Consider the following 11,024-nt stretch of genomic DNA (forward strand, 5'->3'; position numbering starts at 1 on the left):
TTCCAACAAGGTCTGCAAAAAGTTGACCATGGTTGAGATTTGCTCCATAAAGTTCGAGTTCGGTTCGAATGCCACCTGGATGATTCTTCTACCCATCCTGGTCCTGGATTAAGTGAGTGACGGCAAAGAATACCTTCACTGCACCTGATTCATGGACGTATAGTGATAGTTCACTGCAGCCGGAGCCATGTCAGGGCGGCTTGATGCGAAAGAGAACGACTCAATGGTGGCCTGTTAGAATGTCAACTTCGTAGGGCGGTGGTGATAAGGTTCCAACGCTCTCCGTGGCCATTTAACACACGTGTCCCTTTGAGCGTGGCTCTGCTCCTGACAGTTCCAATCCTCTAGTCGTCAGCGAACATCCTCAAAACAGTCTCCAAAACTGTACCAGTGTACTCCACCATGCCGAGCTGGCGCGCCCAGGATAAAGCGGAGCTTCTCCAGCACACCGTTGACCTGGCCCGAGTCACAATGACAAAGGGGTTTTACCATGAGATTTCGAAAAGAATGGGAGGTCGTAAGTGAAGCCCCTGATTGCAGCTGCAGTACTACCGTTGAGAATGTTGCTCTGATACTTGCAAAGGATTCTCACCGGAAGGAATCCGGCAGCAATTCATCAAAATGCACAAAGAGTACAAAGGTGGATCTTTGAAAACCGAAGAACGCGTCAATCCACCGAAGTCATCGCCGGCAAAGGGGACGTCTCCCGTCCGGGGAGGAGGAAAAAGAAAAAGAGATGCGTCGAATCTGACGCCGTCTCCAAGCCCCACTGGAGAGAAGATGAAGACACTGATCAGGTCTCTCCCTCCGCGAAAGTGTCCTAGGAAGTCGTACATCGAGTCGGACATCGACGGGTCCGTCACAGAAAGCGACACGGGTAAGAAGCCTTCCAAGTCCAAGTCAAAGGCGAGGATGAATGGCTTCAGTGCCGACATGCTGGACAAGATCAAGTATGAGGACGAGGAAATGGAATTTGAAATTGACGGCGTTCCCTCCTAAGCCAGACAGACCGTGCAGACTGTCAACCCACGACACGGAAATCCATGTCGCTCGCTCGCTGAGAGGGATGGCGTTGGCGTTTTGATTGCTTGCTGCTTTTGAAGTAATAATGCCGCCCAAATTGTGTGGCAATTGATGGTAGCTTGGAGGTGATGGATGGTCTTTCCCCTTTGCCTTGGCGGTTCAAACCAGAAATCGAGAAGTCGTTGCTTTGCGACCTGGCTCTATTGCGCCCGTGACGTCCGATGCTTCCCATTCTGGCGAGGCAAAGCACATCGAGATCCCGGAGTCGTAGAATCTGCTCGTCGGAAGTGATGCTAGCGAGTCCATACCAAATCTGCTCCCGTGTGTCACCAGTGTCCTCTCTTTAGCAACCTTACTCATAGTCTGACCTACCTGAGTAAATGCTGGCATTCCAGGGATAGGAGGTTGGGGTCGAAGATATTGAAACACTTCGACCTTAGCTCCGGGCCAGGTGGGCTTGGAACCAAGTACGAATGTGGAAAGGTGAAAGTTTATGCATGTGCGGGTCGGCCGGAATTGTTACTTGGCATACCATGCCACTCCAACACCATAGAGCTTACATGTGCTCAGGTATTGCTAGCTTGGGCTATGGTAAGTTTGAAGTTAGGAAGCCTCCTTTGCCGCGGAGACTGACACTTACATTGGTTGGAAGCGCGGGGGAACCAAATCTGATGTTATTTCTACAAACCTTCGACTGTAGGAACGTCGGAGACCAACGCCAGCGACAATCTAGAACCAAGCCGGGCATATTTTGGGTAAGCAGGAACAGCTTCCGGTTGTGTTTGGGCACCGCAGATAGAGCTCCGGGCTCTGTGAGAGGCAGAACGAGCAAGAAACGGACTAGGGCCGAAGTAAAGGTTCGATGTCTGTTCGTTCAAACGTGTCTGAGTTGTCTGGACTGCGTCAACCCGACGCAATCCCAAATGGACCATGACTGGTGAGCTGCTGTGGAGGGCGGAGTGGGCGCATTAGCTCCCAATATTTATTGGTGTTTGGTCCTCTTGGAGAAAAGTCTGCCCTTCTTGACATCCGACCGTTCGACACCGCATACGCTGTTCCGTAAAGTATCCTCGCAGGTTTAGACTTGAAGCTGTCAAAATGCCTAGAGGCTCCACTTGGACAATTGAAGACGACTTCCTTGTATGCTCTTGTCCAGCTGTTGATCTCCAGAAGCAGAAACTGATCGAGGCTGCAGCTGCTTCTCGAAGTCATGGGGATATCCGGAGTGAAAGCTGGCAAAGCCATATTTACAGAAGTCTCAAAGCGCCTGCCTGGACAAAGTGAGTCAATCTCGACAGTTCTTTCTTTCCCCGAACTCAACCCCGGGAGAAGTGTCCGGGACTATGAAGACCTCACGCCAGACTCTAATTTCTGTGCAGGGACCCCGAAGGCCGTCGACCATCGATGGCAGTACTTGAACTCAAAGTACAAGAACGGAAAATTGACCAACAAGTCGGCGAGCAGCCCCCCAAGTGTCACAACGACGCCGAAGACTCTGAAGAGATCTTCTCCGCTTAAGGGGAAGGGGAAAAAAGTCGCCTTTTCTCAGAGCACCACTCCGGGATCATCTCCCGCTCCGAGTGACGATGGGTTGGCCATTGAAGGGACTTCACTGTCCCCTCAGCGTTCTTCCACAAGGAAGGCGGCAAGGAAGAATTATGCCGAATTCGACATGTGCGAGTCCGATGAGAATGATGATGACGGCACAGGAGAGACTGTGTTTGAGGATGTTGAGATCAAGACTGAGGTGTAGAGTGACGAGCGTGTGTACGTGTCTTTTCCGGCACGACGCTTGAATGCTCCTGAACCCCTGGCCAAAAATAGCCTGGGGTTGACTTGAATGCTTCCCGTCTCTTTTCCGGCGTTTCTGGCTTTCCATCCTTCCCCTCTTTCTGTGTCTAGGGCCGGGAACAAAGCTGTGTGCGGCTTGCCCTCCTTCTCGTGGCGATGAGGCTGGCAGTGTATTCCCCACCCTTCCCCATTTTCTCTGGTCTTCAATCTTTGACCGAGCCTCTTTTGTCGACTCTCCTTTGTGGTCTGGAGTTTTCCCTTCGCAGCCTCACCCGAAGCACACCATTTTCAATGGCCCAGTTGCAGTCGTGTGCGACACGAATGCTTGCTCCTGGCTCGCTCACTCTCTTGCCTTTTCAGACCCGGAAGCGTTATGGCGTACTGGCTTCAGTTGGGAACCAAGTTGTCTATGGTAGCGATATGTTGTTTCTTTTTCTCCTACTTGTCTTGTGGCGTGTCGGTTCCGCTTGAGCGTCCAAATTGTCCGTAGTGGAAACCAGATTGTTTGCCCGCGACCCTGCTGTCTGTTTCATTTCCTGATTGATTCTCCTCGACGCTCCCTCGCCCTTCCGTGATCGTTTCTGGAGACGCCGGCGGCGTGCGGATCTTGGCCTCAGAAAGCCAAATTGGCCGCAGGCTTGCACCAAATGGACGTCGTCATGATCTCGATGGATTGCGGTGATTGTGATTGTGATTGTGAATGAGACGCGTTCTGAGTCAAGTCGTGCTTTCTTCTCTGTAGTCCTACCGTAGTACGCATCGCGATGTTATCAGTTGTTGCACATCTTTTGTGCAGTCGTGGTCGGTCAAAGCTAATTTGAAAGTTTGACCCCTGCCGCTGGGTCCATCTGACTCGTGAAAAAGAAATATCGCCGCTTGCACCTGGGTTGTAAGGACGACCAGGTGGTGAAAAGCTTGTGACTAATACAGTCTTGCAAGGTAGGATGGATGGAAATGTTTCCGCGAAAAGCCGCGGCTAGGAGCGAGTCAGTAGGTATATAGATGACAATTAGAACATATTTTCCCCTCCGTTCCTTCCTTCTTCCTCTCCCATCTCTGAATTTCATTGTACAATCATAGCTCACCTTTAGAAATATTTCTGTGGTGATCCTAAGTCATCTTTACCATATGATACCAGAATCCTGAAGGCGCTTCCGGGTGTGAAGTGGACTATGCTGCTAAGGTGGTATTTTGAATCCCCTGATTACCCCTGGAAGACTGAACGCACAGTGCTTTCGCAGTGGCTCTTCCAAACAGGTGAAACGCACACCATTTTCGACTTGAGCGGAGGTGTTGCCTGAGAATCTACTGTGGGTGTGATAAGTAGCTATCTTCAATTTCAGCCGAAGTCTTAACAGTCTCGAATCCTGCTGTAGAGGTCAACGATCCCGTCGCGAGAATGCATGTAAGTCTGGAACTGCATCGTCGACAAGGGGCGCGAACGGGGTGTTTATAAGCAGGTGGAGCCGGATTCGATGAGTCTGGGCAGAAAACGAGGTTCAGATGCCTAGGGCGTCCTCTTTCCACGAGTCTTTCCTTGATGGTCAGTTCCAAGTGCCGACGCATTGCTATGGGTCGATGGAATGGGTGGTGAGACCCTTGGAGTCTCCTCCCAGCCAACAGCGTTCTGCGAGCGCAGGCATATTAGCAATTCTCGGATTGGATTTGAGAAGAGCACGTTCGACACGCGCACTATTGCCTCAGACTCACGACAGAATCAAAGGGTGACCCAGACGCTCCAACCCTACGTTCTCTCGCTGGCAAGCACACGTAGTCCCAGCCGCCGTCCTGTTCGGGCATTGGGAATGGTGGACCCGCCAGCAACGCAGTCAGACTTGTGCGGTTGTTCTGCATTTCCGCGTCTGACGGGTCCCAACTCGAGGCCGCGCTGCGCGAACATTTGACATGGCGGGTCCACTCTTGTCTGCTGGAGCACTCCTGCCAGCTGTGATTTTTCTCACCTTGGCAGGAAATTGGATGCCGCTCATGTGGGAACGGGACTGTACAGCGGCGAGGACGAGGTATCTGCGCCATCGCGGACTTCATGTTGGATGCGAAAAGGCTTTCGGGCTCCCGTGAGCTCTTTCATCTTGTTTGAGGTTGTCTTGCCCACCGCGCCCAAGTTCAGACGGCCGGACTGCCGCTTCCTCGTATCCTTCTCGCGTTTATAATTAGCATATTGATGTGTTAAAAAGAGATCATGTCCCTAACTTGAAAGGATTGTACCAATGTTCACGGGATGTTCTGAAGAGGCTATTGCTGTGGTTAAGCAGCAGTCAGGGAGCTGACAGGTCAAGGGTCGTCAAGACATTAGCATACTTTTGGCGGACTCCTTGCAAGAATGTGTGACGTAACTGGGTAGTGCCGGTCTGGTAGCCGTGTGGGTATCGAGTAGGTATCGAGCGGCAGGCCGCCTCCCATTCGCCTGGATTTTTCCTGCACAGGGTGGTAGTGTTGTGCTTGTAGGTGATTGCTCGGGAGGTAGGTTCAACGGGTCAGGCCTTGCCTGCAATGCTCAGCAGCGCCGAGCACAGGGCGGGTGCTGCCAGCTGTGACGCCGAGCTGGGCGTGGGCTATAACTTGGTGGTCACCTCGTTACCTCCACCTCCCCTCACAACCTCTACCCCGTTACCTTTCTGCCCCATCAACCATTCCACCTCCACCTCGCACCCGTCTGCCAAATTCCTCGAGCCAAAGCTCTGCTCTTCGACAAGTTCTCAAACTTCCACGCGCTCCAACCGCCAGAATGAAGCTGTATGTCAAAGCCCATCGTTTTGCCCTTCACTGAGCTTACCTCCTGCGCAGCTGGTCACCTGAAGACGAGGCTCGCGTATTTGCGTGCGTCCTTGCTCTCAAGGACATCAAGCTGTCGAAGGATGATTGCAACGAAATTTCCAAGATGATGAACGGAGGTAAGTCGCTTACCCTCAGCTTGACTTGTGCCTACACCCGAGCCTTCTCTTCGACTTTCTCACCTTTGCGCCTCTACCGGATGCGCTCGTCTCTCTGAGTCTCTAAAGAATGCTGATTTCCTACCCCAGACTTCTCCGGTGAGGCGATCCGTCAGCGCATCACGAAGAAGATCAAGAAGTCGTTCGAGGGCGCCAGTCCCAAGAAGGAGCTTCAGGTCGAGGTCAGTCTGGACTCTTCCCGTCCACCACACAATTTGGCTAATTTGACGGGGAACCAGACGGCCAGCCCTGGCAAGAAGTCCAAAGGCGCCGATCTGAAGAAGACGAAGACTGTTGGTGCCAAGAAGCGCGGCGCCAGTGCCTTGAAGAACGACGCCGGCGACGACGAGGTTGATGAGGAGGCGGATCTTCCATCCAAGAAGGTCAAGACCGAGCCGAAGATCAAGGAGGACATCGTTGACTTCAACGGTTTCTTTGACCCTTACGCCAACTAGGCGGCTCTCTCGCCCTCAGCATCCCTGCGGCTTCTTTTTTCTTCTCTGGCTGCCCATCATCTTCGCCATTGGCATGTCACCTTTTGGTTTCTTCTTCCTGGACAAACGACAAGCGCGATGGAGCAAGGAAAGTTGGCGAGTGGATAGCAGAAAACGGCCTGGGGATACGATGGTGTCTGTCTTTCGGCGGAAGTGTCCTGCCCTTCCCTTTCATATTCGAGGATTGCCACAATCACATTGGCAGTCTAGAAGTCGGTGGTAATTCTTGGTCGAAGGAAACCAAATTGCATGGAATAATCAGGTCTCTTGTGACGTGCCTGTGTCAAGCTGGTATTGTGGCGGATGCGTGTTGTTTGCGAAAGACTGTCTCAAGTCTTTGTCGACTAGCTCTTGCTCATTCTGTTCATTCTGGTGTTGCTGACACAATGTTCCAGTACCATCACCAAGTGGTGAGCTGCTGAGTGTCGAAAGAAATGATCCTCCCTGGGCAACGTGTCTGCGGTTGTGAACGACTGCTCCCAGAGCGCTGCCTGGCAGAGAACGACGAGAAACCTGCTGCAATCGAGCTGCCGAGATTCGCGATCGCCACGGAAGCGGTAGATGAAGAGTTGGAGTTGGGGTGACGTGATTAGGTGCTCTAGCTAGACTACCTATGTACGGCATGTACGCGACGTGATGTGGCTCACGCGTCCATTCTAGACATGGTCCAGCGTGGTTCCTAAATCTGGAAGCTTAAGCGAAGGCCTGACGTCATTGTCCAAACAGACGGACGGGGCCAAAGAAGGCAGCAATCTAGGAGACATCCAACCACGGCACCCGTTGATGGCCAAATGGAATCCGGCTGATCTGTCTCTGCTCGCGAATACGACTTGTGGGATTGACCAGGGATACAACGGTTTCCATGGGGAGAATGTCTGGCTTGGGTTCGGGTAGCAGAGGAGCAAGCCCCTGATCGCGATTGCAAGGACCGGGCTACGGTGATGCAGTGGAGTTCAAGGCGAACGAGGTGCGGATGATTGTACCGGCACCGACAAGCGTTCAGCCTCAGATGAAACTCCTGAATGAGGCACGTGTCCGGAATGAAACAAGGGAGCAAGTGGTAAATACATGGCGGATGTCTACGACAGCTATTTGGCGATGGCACAATGGACTGTAGAGTAGATATCTCCTCTCCGTCGTCTCCAGCAAAAGGCTCGGCGGGTCTGGGGAGCTGCCCGATGCGCAACCCTGTTTTGGTGCCCCAGACGTGATGTCAGCCGCGGGTTGGGGTTCAGGGACATGGCCCTGATGGCGTAACCAGACCCTGTGACACCCAGACAGCAGACATGCGGTGGAAGAGTGGCGGTACTTGTGCGATGAGAGCGCTGAGACAAATGGCACGAATGAGAATCACGAAAAGATGTTGGGCATGGCCAACAGGTGGCAGCCCAGCGGGAGGGAAGCGGGAGGCGGCATCCAGATCCGGCTCCGGATCCTCCTTGGTGTTTGGCAGGGGTAGGTGGAGGGCGAGCATGGATGGGGCTGTAGGGCTGCTGAGGTGTTGGTGCGATGGATGTCCAGTTGATGATGTACGAGGTGGAGCACCACGTCGAAGGCACGTCATGTGTCTGTGGCGGCCGTTGAGGATGGAAACCTCACGGAGCCTGGAGCCGGATGGCCATTGTCGTTGGGTATTGCCGTTGCCATCAATTGCCATCGAGCGCACCGTCATCGCTGGTTAGCCCGTTTGGTAGGTCAAATTAAATTGCCTTGGCGACCGGACACGCCCGCGCTCCTGTGTTTGGACTAAGCTACCCTAACGTTCCAAACTTGGGCAGCTCCGAAATCAACCCTCATCACGGCCATTTCGCTCTGCCATTGTTCATGGCCCTCTAGACGACGACCGCAATCGACGCTGCAATTGTAAGTGCCACCTCTCAGTCCACGCTGCCCGCCTGAAACGCGAGTTTCAACTTTCAGCGGCGCACGAGCGCACTGCCCACGCAGCATCATTAGGGCACCTCCCGCCTCCAGCCCGCCGCGCCGCCTTCGACATCCTACTCACCACCTCACCCCTCTGCCCGCGAGGCATGCCCGCTTGATTTCCTCATCCCTACGCTATCCCTTTCCAGCCTCGTTTGACTGACCATCTCAGCCATGTCCTCACCAGCTCCTAGTAGTGGCGCTGGAGGCGTACGCAACCTCCGTGCCATGTTCGAGAAATCAAACCCTACTCCTGACTCCCCTGAAGCCGGCTCCCGCGGCCGCTCTTACTCCCCCGTCGGCAGCGTTCGCAGTCGCGACTCAAGCGCGCGCAACACCTCCAGAATCCGCGCCAGCTTCGTCTCCGTCGAGGGCGTCGACCCCATCGCCCGCATGGCTCAAATGACCCAATCCACAATGAGTCCCACCTCGCATCCGGGCGACTTTGAGCCCCCTCAGGACATTCCTGCCAACGATGCTCACCCAGAAGGAAGCACCGCTGCTCATCGTCGCGGGAGCATGAGCCTGGACCCTAACAGGGATTCGGAAGTGCTTGAAGAAGTCAGGCAATCTGTCACGCAAGAAGTGAGGGAACGCCGAGCCTCTCTGCAAGTCGACGAGGTCGTACCTGAGCAGGCCGTTGCCCCCAGCACCCTCAACACACCTTTTCCCGAAATCAAGGAGGATGAGGCCATGGGAAGCTTCGTAGACAACGAGGACAACAAATTGCAAGATTCCAAGTTGTCCAATGCTCCGGGTCCGAAGCAGGAAGCTACCCAGGAGAATGCCAACAACGCTGTCGCCGAAGCTGCCAAAAATCTCCGAAAGGTTGAGCTTGCAGCTCACGAGCACCCGCGCACCGAAAGCGACACGGCCATTGAAGACAAGCCCGCGTCCATGGCGCACAACGCACAAGCCAGAAGCGAACCGGCCGCTCTCATCGATCTCTCTGAAGACTTTACGGACCGGAGCGGTGCAGCTCATCCGACCACGAACGATGATATCACGGCGCCCAAGCCTCTTGAGGCTGAAGATGTCCAGAACAAGCGTCAGGAAGACCCGACGTCTGTGTCGGAGGAGAAACCCGAGCCATTGGTTGAGTTCGCGGAGGTCAAAGGCACTCCTGTGGAGGACAATGCCGAGATCGCCGTGGAAGAAGCCGCTCCGCCTGCCGTGGAGGAGACGGCCGAACCCCCTGCAGAGGAAAAGGTTGAGGCTGTTCCCGCCCAAGAGGCGTCAAATGGCGAAGCTGCGCCTGAACATGAGGAGCAGCCCGCGCCCCAGGAGAAGCCCGCAGAGTCAGTGCCAGACTCACCCAAGAAATCTCCTACCCCTGTGCCAACTGAGACGCCCGCGTCGTCCATCACGTCGCCCAAGTCGACTTCTTCCAAGACTGCCGCTGCTCCAGCCGAACAGCCCACGAAGAAGACGTCCAGACATTCGCTCCAGTCAACGACCTCTAGCGCCACAACCGGAGCGAAGCCGCGCTCGTCTTCTAGATCTGCCGCAGAGAAAAAGACCGCCCAGACTGCCGGTACTGCCAAGCCGAGGCCGAAATCCCCGACCCGTCCCGCTAAGGTACCGTCTCGCCTCACGCAGCCAACGGCGGCTTCGGCAATCAAACGCGACGAGGACAAGAAGGCTACGTCATCGACCACTGCGCGCAAGCCTGCGACCACTGTTCCTCGCGCGCCCGCTGTCGCATCCAAGACGACCACCGCGGCCGCTGCCAAGAAACCCGCTACGTCGCGCCCCCCGCCCGCCTCGTCCAGCTCAACCAAGCGCCCCGAATCGCGCACCTCCCGTACTAGCGTTGGAGGCAAGGCTCCTGATGACTTCCTGGCCCGCATGATGCGGCCTACAGCCGCGTCTGCGAGCAAGACCCACGAAAAGACAGACGTCAAGTCTCCTCCCCGCCGCAACCCTGTCCCCAAGCCCAAGCAAGCCAACGGTGAAGCGTCCAAGGTCAAGAGAAAGGTTGTAGAAGGCGCTGAAAAGGCCAAGGACAAGGCTGCGGCTGTCGTTGGCAAGAAAGAACCAGAAACAAGCGCGAAACTGGAGCCCTCGGCTCCCATTGACGACAAAGCTGAAGCAGATGCCCCTGCAGACAGCGGCGCGGGGGAGGGGTCCGAGACACCTGTGCCGAACCACGGCGAGGACAGCACCTCGATGACCCAGACCCCTGCCGGCCTCGAGGGCGGCGTTATCCGGTAAGGCAGACGAGCTTGGCCAGCCCTGAGTAGCTGATAGCGGTTGTGAGCAAAAAGGTCAAAATCATCAATTTCGCATGGGCAGCTGCCGCTGCAGTTGCAGGATCATCATTGCAACTGCTGCAGCAGCAATCATGGCAGCAGCAACACAATGTCACCATCGGCCGTGGCCGCACCCACCAGGAACCATCTTCCTCTACGATCCACCACTCCATCGCGGCCCTACCGCGCATCTTCATCGTTAGAGCCGGCGTCGTCGCCTTCAACAACAACAACAACACCTCGAACCAACACCACTACCGCCACCTCTGTAACCACATCAACTTTTCCAGACAGCGATGGCTCTACCATTAGCAGCATCGACAGTGTCATGCTTGGCCGTCATACTCCAACGATTCAAAATCTCCACAGCAGTGGCAGTGGTGGAGGCGATTCGCAACAGCGCAAATCTGGCCGCATCTCAAACTTGATATCAATGTTTGAAGGGCGATGAAGCGGACTGTGGCATCTCGTCTCTCCGCTTCACACGTTGCCGACTCAGCAGCAGTTGTTGTTCTTGCCGATATTCCCCGTCGGTCCGTTTGGTGGTTGGCTTCCATGTTGTTGGCTGGTTCCGTGGTGGTGCTGTCGTC

General features: G+C 54.8%; 4 protein-coding genes across 4 annotated transcripts; all 4 read left to right on the forward strand.

Moving 5' to 3' along the window:
* Positions 1 to 402: 402 nt before the first annotated feature.
* On the forward strand, positions 403 to 999 carry J3D65DRAFT_663704 (uncharacterized protein; the record flags this gene model as incomplete). Its single annotated transcript, XM_066802691.1, has 2 exons — positions 403 to 517; positions 584 to 999. The coding sequence occupies 2 exons, from the start codon at positions 403 to 405 to the stop codon at positions 997 to 999; spliced, it is 531 nt and encodes a 176-aa protein (XP_066659690.1).
* Positions 1,000 to 2,150: 1,151 nt separating this feature from the next.
* J3D65DRAFT_20537 (uncharacterized protein) lies at positions 2,151 to 2,873 on the forward strand. Its single transcript, XM_066794444.1, has one exon. The coding sequence runs from the start codon at positions 2,234 to 2,236 to the stop codon at positions 2,774 to 2,776; it is 543 nt and encodes a 180-aa protein (XP_066659691.1). The 5' UTR covers positions 2,151 to 2,233; the 3' UTR covers positions 2,777 to 2,873.
* Positions 2,874 to 5,560: 2,687 nt separating this feature from the next.
* On the forward strand, positions 5,561 to 6,127 carry J3D65DRAFT_654721 (uncharacterized protein; the record flags this gene model as incomplete). The annotated part of the gene is made up of 4 exons (XM_066802481.1): positions 5,561 to 5,568; positions 5,620 to 5,726; positions 5,856 to 5,947; positions 6,005 to 6,127. Coding segments are annotated over 4 exons (330 nt in total), but the record flags the coding sequence as incomplete, so codon positions are not given.
* Positions 6,128 to 8,356: 2,229 nt separating this feature from the next.
* J3D65DRAFT_663707 (uncharacterized protein) lies at positions 8,357 to 10,746 on the forward strand (the record flags this gene model as incomplete). The annotated part of the gene is made up of 2 exons (XM_066802692.1): positions 8,357 to 10,392; positions 10,443 to 10,746. 2 exons carry the CDS (start codon positions 8,357 to 8,359, stop codon positions 10,744 to 10,746), a joined length of 2,340 nt encoding a protein of 779 aa, XP_066659693.1.
* Between the last annotated feature and the right edge of the window lie 278 nt (positions 10,747 to 11,024).

This window comes from Phyllosticta citribraziliensis (genome assembly GCF_038025025.1).
Source record: "Phyllosticta citribraziliensis strain CPC 17464 chromosome Unknown J3D65scaffold_1, whole genome shotgun sequence".
Taxonomy (NCBI): Eukaryota; Fungi; Ascomycota; class Dothideomycetes; order Botryosphaeriales; family Phyllostictaceae; genus Phyllosticta; species Phyllosticta citribraziliensis.

What these genes read in the sequence shown, in the direction of transcription:
- J3D65DRAFT_20537 (XM_066794444.1), top strand. Translation starts at nt 2,234, where the DNA reads ATGGGGATATCCGGAGTGAAAGCTGGCAAAGCCATATTTACAGAAGTC.